Below are 19,228 nucleotides of genomic sequence, written 5' to 3'. Positions count from 1 at the left end.
GAGGATGGTACTAAAACAAGTTGCCTATAAAACCATACCACGAAAAGTGTCAAATTATTGCACAGCGTTACTTTAAAGCAAATCACCTAGACACAAATGTGTAGGAGACCTGGACAGAAATATTTAATAACTATGCTTTCATTCCTGTGTATGGGTATACTAGAGAAATTATCTAAATGAGGAATAATTTTTAGTCTCCTTACTATAAAATGCTCACAAGAGGGAAATAATGAAGTATTAACTCAGATAGACAGATGTGATAGAGGTTTTAAATCCATGTGTAGGGGCTTGTCAAAACATGAGTGACTATAAAAGTGCAACAATAAGGAATCACAATTAAATAGATCTGTTTTAGTTGTAAAACATAAAATATGTGTTTTATTGTATTCTTCCATCAGAAACGTGGCATGAAATGTACATGGCTCATTGGTAGTTTGGTAATGCATTTTCAGTGTCTTAATTTCCCATAATGCTTTGAAAGTTGCACATGTTACACTAATGTCAAGCTTTTATCTGGAGTGGGTTGTTCACATGCAAGCAAGTGAACTTTCTCCTGCACTCTCACATAATGGTGAGAGGAGGATTAGACCAAACATTAACAAATGCAGTAGACATAGCTAAATGCACTGGTGCGTGGTCCATAAACAATCTGCTTTTTTCTAAATTATTATCAACAAAATTGTGTGGAGCATCCTTTTCTCTGGTTGGTCATTAATCTCTTGTTTGTGTTGGTATTTTTATTTTATAAAAGATGGTATGTCCTCTTGCAAATATTGACATATATGCTCTTCTAAACACACATTTTTGAACGTCTTAAAAAGTGCTTGCAAATGTGTTATACAAATCTTATGTTTAAATTATGTAAATCAAGTTACTAATGTGTCACAAAATAATTTTAACCAAAACAAATATTTTAAATTTGTAATAGCTAATGTTATTACTTTTTCATTTGTCTGTTGTTATCAGAGGAAAACAAGAAACTTTAATATTTAGCATAGCCCCTGACTGTTTCCCAACCTAAAGCTGATTTGGACGTGTATGTAGAGACCCACCAAAATAGAACAAAGGTTAAAGCTTAGACCAGGAACGGAAGAGGGGGCCATGACTCTGCTTGTCGTGGACTTAATCGCATGCGTGCGACCAGGGCTACAGTGGGTTAATCTGAGATATACCAGCGAGATGAAAGCTGCCTTAATAAGACTTATGGCACTTCTATAGACCCTGTTCTTTGTAAGATCCCAATACATATAAGCCATACTACGTATATCATGCTATTCAGAGTTTGCTTTCTCTATTGGAAACAGTGAGCTGCTTCCCTATGCAAAAACTGAACTTTGCTAGAAGAGTATAGAAACATGGCATGTTTATACAGTATATATACACAAGAAATGTATTAATTCCGTATACTTTACTTATACTTTATACTCTACTTGGGTGTGTGTGAAATGAATATTTAAAATGATAAGTACTCATCATGATGAAAGATGTTAATTGGCCTACTCTGTTCTTCAGGGAGGGGAGGGTATAGGCATCATTTACACTAGGGACACTTCCTCTTCTTCACTTTTCACAAGTGAAAATTAAATCTCACAACAGTGAATACAAAGCTACAATACAAACAAACAAATAAATAAACAAACTAAAGGTTTATATCACTAGTCGGGAGCAATCATATTTGTTCCAGTGTGTTACGTTAGCTGTCAATCTAAACTGCATGTTCTTATATTGAATGTCAGAAGTGTTATGTTGTCCCAAGCACTTTTCAAAACACACTGACGCTCATGGGGAAGGGTTATCTGCAGAGGGCCTCACGCATCTGCATCGTGGCGCTGTACAACACTTTTGCCTCTTAGTATTTAAAATCCATTCAGTGCAACAAAGTCATGCAGTTCAGTTAGCTATGCATTAATTGTTGTATGTTTTTACAATAATTTATTTATTTCAGCATTTTTAAGTGATATTTAGGCCATGGCTCCACGAGCCCGGTCATTTTTGAAACCGGAGTTTTGCTCCGCGACCACACGAGTGGTGTAATAAAAATACTCTGTACATACGCAACCGTGGAAGCCGCCACCAAGTGACACAATGCACGTGTAATACACATGCCACAACCATAAGTGGCTATGTAAGGTAAAATGGGAAGGCTGTTTTAACCAATGAAAAGATACCGGGAAAAGAAATCACCAAATACAAACAACAATGGCGCGCAAGGACTCGTTTGTATGGACGGACAGCGAGGTAGAGTTGCTGCTAAACATCGCAAATGAATACAGAGTTCAGAAAATAGAAGAGAGTGTGGACTGGGAGAGTGTGCAGTCCAAATATACTGACATCGCTGCTGGTTTAGGCGCCTTTGTTGTTGCATTAGGGTGAGCAACTACGTGTGACAACCACATAATGCCGACAGCATGGCAATAAACAACATCCACTTCATTTTTCTAACCGCTGCTGTGTTTTTCCCGTTAACGTCATTGCTGTGCGTGTGCTGAAGTGAAGCAGGCTCGCAGCTATGACGTAAACGGGAAAAACAATCACGGTTGCAGTGTCCACACGCACCCGGTGAAACCAACCCTGGCCGAAAACCCCACCCTGGACTCCGGTTTCAAAAAACCACGGTTTCAGGGTTCCAAAAGCGCGGTAGCATGTGGACAGGACATACAACCAGGAACATCTGTTCATGGTTTCAAAAATAACCGGGCTCGTGGAGACATGGCCTTACTCTAGAATGGAAACAGTTTCAATGCTTATGCATGATTAAACCACAGCAGAAGACAGTATGAGTTGTTTTTAAAATATTTATTAAAAATAATAAATACAAAGACAATTTAAAGACATCACTGAAGGGATGACTGTGAGTAACATGATATTCCCTGTGCTTTTGTGATGAGAAAAGCACAATAAATTCACCATAGCTTGAACAATGTAAATAGAAATCTACAGCTGTATCAATCTTCAAAAGACAAAATATTCTGTATTTCTCTGAAGTAACACAAATTTAAAACAGACAACTTTGTAACATTTAATTATTAATCGTAATTGAACATCAAATTTCTATATATAATTAGAGTCAAAGTAGTTTAACGTAGTCTTACGTATTTAAGATGTTTTATTTGCACTGCATGTTTGTCTCCATGTATTTACAGAGTATAACAATCAGTTTGTATTACTCTTTTTTATTTAGCACCTGCAAAGAGAGAAGTGTGCATACATCTTGTACAGTCCACCGTGCAAGTTTACAAGTATTCCTCTGGAACCATGGTTACACTTGCTCACCATGATAAAAACAGACGGATGCATACTTAAGCAGCAGGAATTGGCCTGACCTCACAACCTTGCAATGCACTGCTGAAGCATGTAGAAGTAATCACAAAGAAATCATAAAAAAAGAACAAGAAATAGGAACCGTCATATAAAAGCTGGTCTATGGTTGTGTGTGTAACAAAAAGCTTCTGACCATTGGGATTGGGGTGGATTGGGAGACAGGACGAGTGAATGAGCCAGCAGGGACTAAATCTGTTTGGTGATTGACAAACTGTAATCACAGCCACTGTATGTTCTTTAAGCATAGAATGGCAAGCACGCACTTCTTTAGCCGCCTTGAGCTGAAATTCATCTGCCACATGCAGAATCGCTCACACCCACACAGACAAACGCTAACACTGCTGAGCAATTCCTGACACAAATGTGATGATTGAAAACAGGATCTAATGTCTTGCTGATTGAGTGACGGGTTGGAATGTGTACACATGTTGTTTCCTGGTGTACAGTTAGCAATGAGGTACCCATTCTATTTAACATAATAGTTAAAAGTCATGCTACAAGAATTTGTCAGCAAATTTCTTTACTCGAAAGTGTGAAAAAATGTAAAAAAAAAAAAAAAGGAAAAAAGATTAAAGAAACAGAAAAATCGAGATATATTTCATCACATTAACATCACATCATGTTTTGGCATTGGTTACAACACGTTCAAAATAAAGAGCTCCATTCAATACTTCCAGAGGCAGTCAGAGTACAATAACAATCTGTTATATCAGTGGCCTTTTCAGCTTGAAATACTAGATATTTCAAATAAAAAAAGTGTTTTAAAAATGAGTGTTTTTCTCGTAAAAACACACGTCCAACAGTGCCAAAGCATGCAGTCTATAAGTAAGCAGCTCCAACGTACCTGCTACACACCTGCCAGTCTGGAGCTAAACTTCTGCTCCTGAAGATGGCAGTGCAGTTCTGAAGGTTCTCACCTGCCTAAGCTCCTAAACTCCTCGGCTCCATCTCATCGCCTCCCTGCCCTGCATCTCCCACGTCTCCAGCAGCCTACAGGAGCGGCAGCCTGGCTAGAACATCTGAATGAACCCTTTAACTCTTAAGATGCAATAAATCAGGCTCTAAAATCTCCTCTCATCACCTACAGGAGTTAGCTTGTTTTATGGTTGCGAGTGAATAACGAGTGGTATTCCATTACCTGATTCGCCAGAGTGGCCAGCACTTCTTGATATTTATCAGAATTTAGCAAGGCGGATAGGAGGCAGGATGTGGGGTTTTTCAAATGTTACTTAGAGGGATTTTCTGTCAAAAGATGGTAAAAAAAAGTAGAATTGAAATTTTTAACCAATTGGTCCACAAACTTTTAAGAGCAACTCACCAAGGGACATTGGCCATGTGAGGCCTGTGGCAAGGGGAGTGACCTGGAGAAGCCTTCAAAAAGCACAGCTCTTTTGACAACACTTGGTATGTAATACCAATCCCAATCACAGAAAGCTTTGTATGGGGACGGATTTAGTGGTAGTACCCTCCTCGGTTTGCCTCCAGAATCTTCTGTTCCAGTTTCATCTTCAGCTCAGAGACCAATGCGCTGCTGACACTGTTCTCACTGTCATGTCTTGAGTTCTTGGAACACGTGGACGCCAAAGCGCCAGATACGGTCGGCACAGGCCGTACCCTTTCACTGGGCCTGTAGTTGGAGGCGGGGGGAGGAGGTGGTCTTGGGGCACTGGGCGGTGGGGGTTTGGGTCTTGGGCTGTTGTTGTTAAGGTTGATGTTTTGGCCGCCGGCGCTTTCAACATTCCTACCGGTGTTGCTCTCGGGGTCTTCGTCAGCTAGGGCGCCGCCAGCGTTGTCAGGGCGACTGAAAGGCGACTTGTAGTTGAGGCTGAAGGTGAAGTTCGGCGGGGGGTCCCGCCTCCTCCTGCGGATGATGCGCCGCGCCGGCATGATCCTGTTTGACTTTGAGTTGCGCAAGAACAAAGCCGTAGAGATCAAGATAGTCACTAGAACCATAACACTAATGAGCCCAGCCATCATGCATAGGGCTTTCAAGGGATTGTCTCTACTCTGCATTAAAAAGGCCGCCATGGGCCCCTTGAGGGGGGTCTGTAAAAGAGCACAGAAAGAAAACTAGTCAGGTCCATGGTACCACACACACCAACCCAACGTGTGCATGCAAGACTACTGCAGGAGCACTGTAAAGCACCGCACTGGCAGAGGAGGCCACAACATCAGCTCAGGGATTAACGATACACATCTCTATGAACAAACACAAAAATACACGGCTATCTATTTTTACATGGAGAACACATGTGCTGTATATGCATACAGATAACCACATGGCTGAAGTTGATGGGCAAAGACTTTCACTCCCACATACATGCACACAAACACATACACTTAGAAATAGACATACTGTAGTGACACTCACACTCATAAATCAGAAACATACACACCTAAACACTCACTCACACACACACACACACACACACACACACACACACACACACACACACACACACACACACACACACACAACCACACACACACAGTACACATACAATACACACACACACACACACACACACACACTACACAAACACACACACACACACACACACACACACACACACACACACACACACACACACACACACACACACACACACACACACACATACAGTACACATACACATATACACAAATCACTTCTATTAACGTTTGCCTAGAGGGAAAAAAAGACAAGGGTTCTCTACACACACTGCAGGATGTTAGGAAGTGCGTCTAGCAGTGCAGTGCAGCTGGGCTGTGTCTCGGTGTGTGCATGCCACTCTCAGCCATGTCCTGACTAGCTTAGAATGGGAAAATAGTATGCTCTGTAGTATGCTTACAACATACTGTTTCTGTCATGTTTCCTTCTCTCCTACAGTTGTGGTCAAAGAGGTTCTTAGGGAGGCTAAAGGCATGCAGATGTTTCTGAGTGAACGTGGGTAAAGGTTCTGTAACGGAACGTTGTTTTTTCTCACTGTCCCAGTCAATTGGCAGAGGAACAGTGAAGACAAAATTGATTATAATGATATCCGAGGCCCTGTATTTGTGTTTTTCTAAAGGATCTCAACAACTTTCGTAGACGCGAAACGTATGATATCGTATTATAAAATTCAACTAATGTTGTAGAATTATGCTTTTATATAACAGTAAATTAACAGAAAAAAATAAATATATATATGAATAAATAATTCAGAGCACATAGTGCTTGATGCTTACAAGAAAACTAAATCTGTACACATAATAACACTGTAATAATGAATGGTGTTTTTTTATATAGGTTGCTTTCAGGTACTCTTTTACAGACAAGTTATTAAATATTACAAAAATAGATATCCTTATTTTTTTCAAGTATAGGAGTAATTTTTTGTAAGAAATGATATAAAAGTCTAATCTAGGAGTGGAGGTGTTATGACTTTGGCCTGCGGAGGATCTTTCTGATAGTGGCCTCGGGATGCACTCGCGCCCTGCGTACTGCGCTCCAGTACATAATGGTGGAAATAAGGACTGTTAGTAAAACAGTGATGGAGAGAGAGAGAAAAAAAATTCCAAAAACAGTTCCGGGGCGCTTCCTTAGGCTCAAGAGGTATGAAATAATGCGTTCTTTGATCTGAAAGCACAACACAACACACAACAAAAAGAAAAGACTTATGTAGGACACTGTCCACTGAAGACAAACTCCAAAATCAGTAGGACCTGGGAACTATAAGGAAGGCTGAATGGAAAGCAGGCAAGCCGAAGCTATAATTACAGAGTACAGAAATGACAACAGAAACTAAAGCAATATCTAGCCATTGCTAGGCCTCTTGATAGTGCCACGTTTCCCTGTTGGAAAATCCCATTTCATTAATAAATGGCCTTTACCCCTGCTTTGAAAGATTTTAGACTATGAAGTTAATTTCAACCACTTCAAATGGGAGAATTGGAGTCTTACCGCCTCTGTGATGTCAATCTTCAGCACTGTTGTTGTGCTGAATGATGGGTTTCCTTGGTCACGGGCTTGGACCACCAGGGACCACTTGCAGTCCTTGTGCTTTGTGATGTTGTTCACAATCTCCATCGATTTAATGTAGGACTTGAGTTTGATCTCGCCTGTGGCCTTGTTGATCTCAAATATGTTGTCCGGGTCAGCTCTCATGATGGAGTACTCAATTACATTGTTGGGCTCCTCAGCATCCTCATCAATAGCCTGAAAAAAAAAACGTAGCTTGCTGATTGGTAGTTGAAGTTGAGTTTCATTTAATATTTTTGATAATATGTTTGTTCTTCATTTAAAGTGAAATCCCTATAGTTCTCATAGATTAACAGGCTGGATATGAGTTCAAACAGTTAATGATCTAACATTGAATTGTCAAATTATTTATCAACTGATGTATTAGAACTGAATTCTTGCTTTTTCAGTCTTCATCTACAAACCTCTACTCTCACTGGGGCACCAATAACCATGGTCTTCTCCAGGAAGTTGTCATTGAACTCTGGGGAGTGGTCATTTAGGTCCAGCACTGTAACGAAGACCTCAGCCAGGCTGTATTTCCCCTCGGTGTCCTCAGCCTTCACATAGAAGTTATATTTGGACTTCACCTCTGCATCCAGAGAGGCCCACGGCTGGGTGTAGATGATACCTGAAGCGGACTGGATGAGGAACCTGAGAGAGACCAGATAGTCAGTCGTTCTAATCTGCTCAACTCGAGGGAGGTGGCTGGTTGTGAAAAAGACATTCAGATGGTGGGAGTTTGCCAGCTAGGATGGAGTGGGATTGAGGTTATGAGTAGACACGGCTTGGGAGTAACTAGATACATGCAACGGACTTACGTAAATTCATTAGAAAATTAACAGCTTTTGTCATCTGTTGCAGTTATTGACAAACAAATATTTAATTAAATTACAGTTACTACTCAAAATGTTAGTGATTACAAATGGGTTGCACCCGCTTTTAGATTCTTTTGGCTAATCAGCTTTAAAGCTTCCACACAACATAACATTCATTCTGTTACTTTGAATCTTTTTCCCATCTAGACAGAGTCCATTAATTTGGCAGCATCCGCTGACATTTTGAGAATTGTTTTTTAATGGTTATCTTTGAATTTGCACCGACTTTCCACTGTACATTACTTTGATGAAGTAATTCAAATACTTTCATTACTAATTCCATTTGAACAGGGTGACTAGTAATCTGCTAACTATACAATTTCAAAAGTAAACTTCCCAACCCTGTGAAGAACTAGTATACACTGTGTTTCAGTTAGTAGTTCGTAGTTTCACCAGTAAAGATGTGGATTTACTCTTGGTACTCAGATGGTAAGAGTGAAACAGAGTTAGAGAAACGGCTGTCCCATTGTTTGGGAGGATTCGATTTAAGAAAAAAAAAATCATGGTAAATAAACCCTCACTTGTTTATGGAAGTGTTCCATGCAATCACTTAATCTTCTATATCAGATAAAAAAAATAATCTAAAAAAAGAGGGGCAGATTCGGTTATGTTACGGCTGGACACTCCACTAAACCCTATGGATATTGTTCTGTAAACATTTCATTCCTCATTAAAGCCGAAAGCCCTCTTTCTTTTGCTGTTTTCCCCCTACATCTTTCACCTCTCTTTAGACATTTCCTTGTGAAAATTCACACTCCAAATGCAATCTGTCAGGATTCACACATTTATAATTTGACTGCCGCTTCGTCAAGAGCATACGCAGGACTGGAGCATAAATTTGCACATTTCTGTTCGCCAAACTCCACTGGTTCCTGAGAATGTTAGCGAGTGTTTTTACCTCCAGCTGTCACACTGCTCCCTAATTGGCCCCCACCATAGCAGCCAGACTTGGGTGTCTATTTTTGCCTCTCCAATCCAATCAGGAGATTAGCTAACACCTTGCTGCCATCCCTAAGCTGTTTGTGTAGGAGAGGAGCGATTCACGTGAAGGAGTGCTGCAAAGGCAACTACGTCCTTCTTTTGTTTAGCCAACTGACCTCCTCCTCATGAACATGGCTGCTCTAAACTGGCCATTTCCCATGATGCATTACCTGCTTCTCTACCATAGGAACAAGGTCACAGACACGTACGCCTGGGTTTATCAAGTCTGGAAGTCGAACAGCAGTTGTGCATATATGCAATCTGCCCAGCCCAATCCAACCTCAGTCCACTAGGGATTGTTTCCAGTTGTTGAATCCTAATTGCCGTAGACTTCAGGTTAATTTTTATCAATCGGAATCGGCCACTATGGGATTGCCGTACCTCCTACTCTGCCACTAACGGTGCAAGCTGATATTTAAGCCTTTTCTCAAACCCTGTAGGCAGAAAGGGAATAATGTGATTGCCTTTGATGAATTAATATACACAATCCTCTTTGCCTCTACTTCAATTTTTGTTATGTTTGCTAGCAATGCTACTCCTATTTTTAGCATTGTTAATACTACCCACTGGCAGCTGATTGGTGGGCTTTTCAGAACGGCCCATCGTTTCATCGAGCAAAAATCACTTCCAGTCTGTAATCACAGCAAAAACTGAGCTAGGCGCAGTAGGCGAGTGGAGCCAGTATACTGGTGAACACCAAAATGTGCAAAATTTCACACAATGATATGATTACAGGAAAACTTGCAGATATTGACACTGCCGAGTGAAGTGTCGCTGATTGAGGCTTTATAGTGTCAAAACCAATCTAAAGTGCTCCATCGTGCTAAAATGAATGGGGAGTTAAACCAAGACTGGGACTTCTGACAAACATTTTTACATGCTTAACCCCAGAATCACCATAAACAATTGACAAGGACTTTAATGTTAATAGCTCATATTAATTCACACATTTTTGGATGAAAGCCAGTGGTTAAACATTGCACTTAATTGAGCACAATGTTACATAAAGGTCATCCTTTCCTGTCACAAGGATTTCCACCCTTTCTGTGTGAATGAATTATGGATGCATTAGAACGAATGATATTGCATAAGTGATCATATCTGCTAGATTGGCAGTGGTCTGTTGCCATGACGTCCAGCAGTGAGGCTGGATTTTGGCACCCCCTGCCCTCACATTGTAGCTAATGCTGGGTATTGGCATGTGAGAGGAGTGGCTCTCCATACTCACAGATCAGCTCCTGACCCATAGATGGAGTACTTCACTTCACCCCACAGCCCAGAGTCGGGATCTGAGGCCTGGAAAGCAAACAAACAAAGGCTCAAACAAACAAACAAACAAACAAACAGAAATAACTCCAACACCAATGCAACTGCTGCATATGTGTTTAAAAAACAGAACACAATTTAATGAAGGAACCAAAGGCTGTCAGCATTTTGACCATATCAAAATGTAATAGATTAGAATTTAGAATTAGTGCCATCAGTTATTGTGGTTGCTGTGTTATCTGTCTTTGTTATATAAGTAGACCAAAGTTGTCTATGGACCAAAGTCACCATAGGACCCATTTAGCTAATTGGAAGAGGCTGGCACAGCGTCTCTGTGTGTGTGTGTGTGTGCACGTGTCTATGGACCAAAGTCACCATAGGACCCATTTAGCTAATTGGAAGAGGCTGGCACAGCGTCTCTGTGTGTGTGTGTGTGTGCACGTGTGTGCAAGTGTGTGGGTGTGTGTGTGTGTGTGTGCGTGTGTCTGTGTGTGTGTGTGTGTGTGTGTGTGTGTGTGTGTGTGTGTGTGTGTGTGTGTGTGTGTGTGTGTGTGTGTGTGTGTTTGTGTGTGGGTTTGACTGACAGTGAGAGTGAAAGTGTATGGGATTTGATATCCATAGCATCCTGTCTGTTGGGCTCAACAGTGCATATGTTAGCTCAGAGCCTGACAGACACTGCCAGACTGCAGTCTCAGTTACCTTTTCACACATACACTATAGATAGCATCCCCATATACTGACAGTCTGATACATCTGGTCCGTTTTTCTTCCACTAGTTTATATGTGCTGTGCTGAAGAGTAGAGGCATTGGCCTTTTGTGGGGCCGAATTATGTCAAACTTACTGTCACAGCCACAACATTGGACCCCCCAGGGGAGTTTTCAGGAATTCTGGCGATGTAGTACTCGGAGGAAAACTTGGGCGTGTTATCGTTGGTGTCTAGCAGGTTGATGATGATGTCAGCTGTAGCACTGAACCTCTCTGGAGTGTCAATCTCAACTGCCAAAAGCTAAAAAAAAAAGTTGAAATAATGGAGGGTAGCAATTTTAACAGTGTGTTAAAACTTCATTCAAAGTTCATTCAAAGTGCACAACTTCATTCAAAGTTGAATTCACAGGAAACTAAATGACTGATTACAGACTAGACCTGAAATCTAAATGAAACTGTAAACAAGATAATAGTAATAAAAACACAATAAAATGCACTGAGTATTTAAGGATCAAAACCACAATAGCTAAAATAATAACTATTTACATTATGGTGAGAAAGAATCAAAACATATTAATAGTGTGCATGATAATATTTCACTTCCACTAGGCCTGTTAACAAAGGTCCATTTTGTCTCCCTCCCCCTTGAAGTCTTCAGGCATACATTCCTGTACCTTAAATGTTATGAACTGGTATTTCTCATAGTCGATAGCAGTGGAGTTTTCCACAATGATGGTGACCTGAGCCTCGTTGAGGACAGTCTGGGGAACGACTCGGAGGACTCGACCAGGCCCCACCAGCCTCAGTTTAAATTTAGCATTAGCTCCCTTCAGGACAGAGCAAAGAGAGGATATTACCCAAACAGACAGCCACACATTAATGGAGGATTATTCATTTTTTGTTTGCAATCAGACAAAGAACAAAAAAGTATTTAGACCATGAGGGATAAAGTGATTTGTTGCAATCACGTCTTGTTTGAAGATCTGTCATCATTTTCAAATCAACAGAACCAAATGCCTAAAAGCCCAAATCTATTACTTTAATTGCTTCATGCAAACATATCTAATAGAGCCCAGGAATAAACTGTTGTGATTACATAAGCTGCAGCATGGTGCAGCAATCTGCTCATTTTCGGGGGAGCTGCCCCAGAATAGTTTAGAAAATGGTGACATAACCATTATCCCAGTTGTGTGCAAATGAACTTTCGCCTTCATTACCGACTGTCCAGGATTCATGAAATCAATGTATTGGCTGAGAATGGTATTACTCTGTGACTATTGTGTTTGACTATTATTCTACTGTGTAAGATAGAGTAAGAGAGTGTTAAGAGTGTTCATACATCCTTACAGACTATTTAAAAGACCACTGAATAAGGGACATTGCGAATGTTTTACAGTTTCTCATTTCTAAAAACGATTATTACAGAACATATTAAGGACATTTATGAATTTCATGTATATATCTAAATATTTGCCCCTCAATTTGGCATTTCCTCATACATATTAGATATATTGGTGGTATGACTACCAGGTAAGTTTGGTGACAATAAATCAAAAGTTTTATATTATAATACAATATTATAAAAGATTAAGCAGTTGTGTGTCTTAATATATGCCCACTTACTTACTCACACACACACACACACACACACACACACACACACACACACATACACTCACACACACACACACACACACACACACACACACACACACACACACACACACACACACACACACACACACACACACACACCTGATCTGAATCATTGACAGTGATTTTCAGGCCTCGTAGAATCTCTCCTTCTGGTGGGTGCTCATACATGGTCAGCTCAAATCGACTTTGAGGACCGTTCTCCCCATAGAAAGTTGGGGGGTGATTGTTTAGGTCAACCACACGGATAGTCACCATGGTGATAGCATAGCTCAGATCCTCATTCTCTGGTCCCACCTCAGACGCCTTAAGGACACAAAAAAGTGTTAAAAAAAATAAAGAGGAAAACTTCACAAAATTACACCTTTTAACATGATATTAATGTGATATGAATAAAAATGACTGTGTTTAAAGGACTGTGACTTTCACCTTGACTTTGAGTTCAAAGAGCTCATTCTTCAGCTGGACCGGGTAGGTCAGCAGACTAATGCATCCGGTAGTGCTGTTAATGCTGAAGTACCCTCCACTTCCTGAACCAAACAAACACATTCATCCATTGTGCTGGTATATAATAGTGGTTACAATTAAGCCTTGTGTGTAGCAACATTCACTAATACATTAGCTGTATGAGCATTGTTCTGTTCTTTTCTGCTTCAATATGTGCATTTTCAGATTTCTGGTGGTGAGCTAATTTGATAGGCACTAGCTTATTTGATATGGCTTTGTTTGTTGGAAACAGCCACTATGATGCTTACCGTTCACAAAGGAGTAGCGGATAGGATTTGAGTTGCCTTCATCTCCATCTTCAGCTGAGACGGTGAAAATCTCTGAGCCCTGAAACAACACATTTTTCATTTCTAACCTTCATAAAAACGTCTTTGGAAATGACAAGGAGAGATATACAAACAACTTAAGATGCATTGCCCCAAGAGAATGCAAAGTGTTATTGCTCAACAGCAGCAGAGGATCGCTTACCATTGCTTAGCAAACAACAAATTATACAGCTCTAACACAAGCTTAGCAAACAACAAATTATACAGCTCTAACACAAGAACATAGAGCACACAGCGGACTTTATGATTAATAAAACAGTTTTTAAAATAAGTTGACAGTCTTCATGTATTGTGTGCAGTAAGCTACATTGTATCACGTTTCCACTTTCTGAGTAATGTCTTCACAAGCAGCTAGTTTTGATATCCTCTCCAAATTAACCTTGATGGTCATATCATTCCCACTAGCCATCCAGGATGGAACACCCCATGGAAATGTAAGAAACATTTTCACTGTACAGTGCTAACTATTTTGCCCAAATACACAATTAAGCATTTCAAAAAACTTGTATCATTGCAAACTGGGCTGTTGGTGGGTTATGCAAAAAAAAAATAGCATGCCTTTTAGCTAGTGAACTAACTAGTTTAATTCCAAAACTCCTTAGCTATTGCTGCTTAGCTTGGAAGAATGTCAATGCAACTTAGATTGCTTGTTTTGAAATCCTCAAAGTCAGGTACTATTGGCTAGTACTAAGACAAAGAATGGACAGCACCTTAACATTACTACTATCTGTCTGTGAGAAAGCTGACTTGTGACACATGGTACACAGGTAGAGAAAAATCCTTACAATTGTTGGAGTGAGCATTACCTGTGTGTCAGAATGATGTAGACTCACATTACATTTCCAGCCTTTGCCATGTTTAGTTGACTACGGGAAACATCACGAACAGACTCACATACGTGGTTTTCTAAGCGTTTAAATGTGGTGTATGTGTGTTCTATTAAAATGTTGGCAGCATGATAAAGGCACATATTGTGCATAATATGCACTGGGCAGTGTAATTTATTACAAGCTAGCTGAGTGAGGTATTCAAAGCTGCAAACTTCCAGGGTTTATCTTGAGTGAGATTGACGAAGACTGATCAAACTTTTTGGCGTGAGATGGATTTGGATGCTAGCCTGAGATGGGACTGATGTCGACGACTAGGTTACAGCCTACATTTACATGGGCAATTATTACATAATGTTGCTTTAAGAAGAACAGTCCTGTGATTGCCTCATGCTGAGTCAATCACAATAGTAAAGAACTTAAGAATAGAAATAATGTGAATGATAAATTGCTGAATTGAGCAATCACACTAATTAATGAATATTGCTTAGTCTGTTAGGCTACTAAACAGAAGGGTAAACTTGCTGTACTTACAGGCACAGAAACCTCATACACATAGCCAAAGTAGGGTGTTCCCACAAATGCAGGAGGAGTGTCCTGGGCGTCCAAAACGTTGATGGTGACAGTGGCAGTGGAGGTCATCACCTGGTACTTCCCATTACACTTGCCTCCCCCATCCTGAGGCAGGGGATTAAGAGAGAGACATATGGGTCTTAAGGGTCATTAGATAGAGGATCATGTTGGGGAGATGGCACACAGTAAGCCCTTGAGCTACAAAAACAGCACGTTTCAAGGATCTGTGAGCAGCAATTTACTAGAGCTTGTGTATCATGAATATATTTGGGCTGATAGTGGAATAATGTGGTCCAACACGTTCTGTGACACGGTACTGATTGTAACTGATCCAAATGTACCCCTCCGGTCATGGCAGTTCATTCAGATCATTCATGCACATGAGTAATGTGGTGACATAATTCCTTCCACTGAGGGTTGAATGGGTGGGGGCTTTCACCTCTGACCCCAACCTCGGGAAACAGGGCATCTCTGTTTCAGAGAGAGACTCACCTTGGCCACCACAGTGATGAAGTGAGTCCTGGTGGTTTCATAGTCCAGTTTTTCACCAGGCTTTATGCGCAAGACCCCACTGTGGCTGTCTATGGTGAATTTTGTGGTGGGAGAACTCTGTGGTTACAGACAGAGAGAGCGAGAGAGAGAGAAAGAAAGAGACAGAGGGAGGGAGGGACAAAGAGGTGCTATATTTAGAATGATCGTTATAAGCAGAGTTTTGATGACTTACCCTTTTCGAAAACTGGTATTAAAAGCATCACAATAGAAGAAATCAGAGGAACCCAAATACTTAGATAATGATTTTCTTTGAATTCTAAACCATCTTGTGCTTTTGCATGCTTTCAATTCATTATCTCTTTCGCACTCTCTCTCTCTCCCATTATTTCTCTGTCTCCCATTCTTTCTCATCCAGAACAAAGTCATTTCTTGAAATGGTTGCCGCAGAATGTCAGGAAATCCCCTCAGCCTCTTTGTGCTATTTACTGTTGCCACGTGAAAAGTGCTAGCTCCTGTCCAGTGCCAGCCAACAACAGGCGTAAGCTGAAACAGCTTAGCCCTCAGTACCTTGCTCAAAAGTAATTGAAGTTTAATCCACCAAGGTAGAGGCACATTTTTCTAACTGCACTGTGCGACTGAAATGAATCGTCCCCCTTCTTCATACTGCGACACAATTTCAGAATAGAAATGGTATACCAGTTAAGCACTGGTTTAATCTTCATATGGGGATACACAGTTTTATGGGGACGTACTCAAGCCAGGTACTCAGAGAAGAGATGATTTACCTGTAGAAAGTAACTGACACTGCCTCCAGATCCCAAATCCCTGTCCACTGCCTGAACCTTATAGAGGCTGGTGCCTTCTGGAGTGTCCTACGTACAGAATACAAAAGACATATATTGAACACAAATATTTAAATTTTAGTTAATTTGAGAAATTCATTCATCTGAGAAGAACAGTGAGAGAAAATGAGCCAACCCTCAAACTATACCCCACTCTCTTCACAGTGACTAATCACTTTCAGAAAGTACTGTCACAAATACTAATAAAAACTTCAGCTTCATGTGTATACTTGTTATGTGCCTTTATCCTGATTAACATGACCGGATTGTAGCCACTAATATTCTGGCTGTTAGAGTTTATGAGCCAATTTTGAGCTGTAATACTTTCATACCAACCTCAGGTACATCCACTATGAATGGCAAATTGAGAAACTCAGGTTTCTCATCATTGGCATCTGTGATGAACACTCTTACTTTCTCCACCACCTACAATATATAGAGGATAGAGCGGATACAATAAACCGTTTCAACGTTGCAATGTTTTTTGGAAAAAAAAAGAAAAGAAAAAAAAACGACTGGTGACTGACCTTATTCCTTCCATCTGTGATACTGACAAGTACTGCAATCTCATCTTGATGCTGAACAAAAAAAAAAGAACAATTGTCACTTGACACTCACAAAGCAGCTAAACAATTATAGTTAAAGAGAACAAACTTATCCTCTTGTCCTCACAGAACTTACCTCTCTGTCTAACTCGGAGATAAGAGTCATGTTGCCCAACTTGGGATCAACTTTGAAGTATTCCTTAGAGCCCTTCTCGAAGGCCACGCCGTACCGTACCGAGTCCCCCTCTGGGTCAGTGCCATTGAGCACGTATACCTGTGTGTCTGGACAACACACGAGAGGACAGAGACAGACACCATAACCACATGAGTATTATGAATTAAAGTGGGACACCCGCCTAAACTGACATATTCCAAAGGACTTCACTTGTCACAATGGATATCACACCACATGTATTCTCTGTGTGGTCAAAAACCCACAATTCTGATCTCCTATCCTATAAGGCCAAACTGCTACCTCCAGTGATGTATGGGTAAAAATGACATTTGAATGCAGGGGCGGGCCCTTGCATAGGTGACAACCTCTCACGACTAGGCTTTTTTTGCCCTTCTACACTGCTGTGCTAGAAGTCAACAATAACAGTCCATTGCTAAGCATAGCCTCTCTTCTGCATGTGCACGCTACCCCTTCTGAAGACATTTTGTAGGTGTTCTCTAATGTCTTTTAGCAAAGTAACAGGATGTCTAACCAATCAAATCTATAATTTGTTGTGCGGGGGTCTGGAGGGTTGTAGGCTACACCATTAGCTTACAGCTTCATAAACAAGTAGGGTACTATCAAGAATTTCATCAACAACATATCAACAATCAGAGGTATGTAATACTAGCCAAAGTCTCCAGTTAACAGATAAATTAGTACACATCTGTAAGTGTCAATTAGTACAAGTCTATGATAATTGCGCATAGGCTAACTGAAGATACAACTTACAATACAGTGCAATAATCAAATGTTATAAGGCTCACATGAGTCTATGTTTGTGTTGAGCAGCACACGACAGCTTTTGCAATACTAATACCATTAACAAAACATTGTTGCACCCTTAACTGGAGTTAGAGCATAAAACATGTATTCCCCTCTATTTTGCTACCTCAGCTTACTGTGATGTGTTTCATTTGGTGACCATTGACCAATGTAGTATTTGTCAATGTATGCCAATGTAAAGTCTTGCCTAGAGCTCCAACATTGCCAGAGCCAGCCCTGGTTGAAATTATATGCTTGAGATAGGGGGGGCTTGAGGATGTGTCCTTGTTATTAAGCAGGCTTGTGCGTCACTCCATGTGGAGGGCATTACTGGCATGAATTACAGCAGCTACAGCGCTGGAGCTAATCCCCGCCTCTCTTTCTAGACCCTTCCAGTTCTCTCTCGACCCCTCTCTCTCTCTTTTTTTCCCACCCTTCCTTTGCCACATCACCCATGGGTTGATATATATAAACAAAAAAGGGCTCTGCCCCTGTAATGTACCCAATTAAAACAACATATATAGCATTAACAAAACCGAAAACATTGAGCAGCCCAAAATAATAACTTTTCTTTATTCTAATAAACACAATTCAAGCTGAATGCGCAGTCATTTTCCCCCTTCTTCAGATTTTGTTGTCATGCATGTTGTGTCAGAGAAAGCTGCCATAAACACTTACCCACAGGTGTGTCTTCTGATAAGCTGAACAAAGCCATGTTTCCACTGAGGCTGCCTCGTTCATTGTCATAAAAATATGGAGCATAGTCAGAGTGCCCTGAAACCAATCAAACACCTTGTGATTACTAAAGCTGTCTATGTTCACTTATTTAAGCAGCACTGAAAGTAATATATGTTTCTTTAACAATGTCAGATGACCAAAATAAACTACTTTTATTTTTAACATTTGTTTTTATTCTTGAAGACTTGAACACTGTATACAGTGTGATATGTCAATTTGTTTAAACAAAAACATCTCTTCTTATCTAATGATATATCATGACATGAGACATCAGCATTAAAAGGAGCAAAGCCTCATTTTAATGCAAGCAGCACTCACTTGCTATACGAACAGGTGAACAAATGAACAAACAAGTAAAAAAGAGGAAAAAAACAAGGAGGAGAGTTAAAAAGAAATGAGGGGTTAGAGACAGTTGTAATGCTCAGATTTAGACCCTCCCCGATAGTCCTGTCATTACACTGAGAGGATTAACTAGGGCAATCGGTGCATGCCTGTTCTGCAGACACCCACACACCCACACAGACAAAAAACACAAAAGGGTCAGAGTCCCAGGCCAACTCACCCAGGGAGAGGTGGATAGCGAAGAGGAGCAGAGAAACCCCAGCCCTGGTCAT

The 19,228-nt window shown here is 40.6% G+C and overlaps 1 protein-coding gene across 1 annotated transcript; it reads right to left on the bottom strand.

The window, feature by feature from the left end:
• Window positions 1–4,773: 4,773 nt before the first annotated feature.
• On the bottom strand, window positions 4,774–19,228 carry LOC308361825 (cadherin-related family member 1a; the record flags this gene model as incomplete). The annotated part of the gene is made up of 17 exons (XM_080834283.1): window positions 4,774–5,367; window positions 7,244–7,498; window positions 7,726–7,954; window positions 10,388–10,455; window positions 11,269–11,433; window positions 11,807–11,959; window positions 12,888–13,091; window positions 13,215–13,315; window positions 13,541–13,619; window positions 14,980–15,123; window positions 15,511–15,627; window positions 16,296–16,382; window positions 16,689–16,778; window positions 16,880–16,930; window positions 17,034–17,179; window positions 18,555–18,650; window positions 19,177–19,228. 17 exons carry the CDS (start codon window positions 19,226–19,228, stop codon window positions 4,774–4,776), a joined length of 2,631 nt encoding a protein of 876 aa, XP_080690409.1.

This window comes from Sprattus sprattus (assembly GCF_963457725.1).
Source record: "Sprattus sprattus genome assembly, chromosome: 3".
In the NCBI taxonomy this organism is placed as follows: Eukaryota; Metazoa; Chordata; class Actinopteri; order Clupeiformes; family Clupeidae; genus Sprattus; species Sprattus sprattus.
Note: the sequence above shows the minus strand (reverse complement) of the source record. Positions and strands in the feature narration are given on the sequence as shown.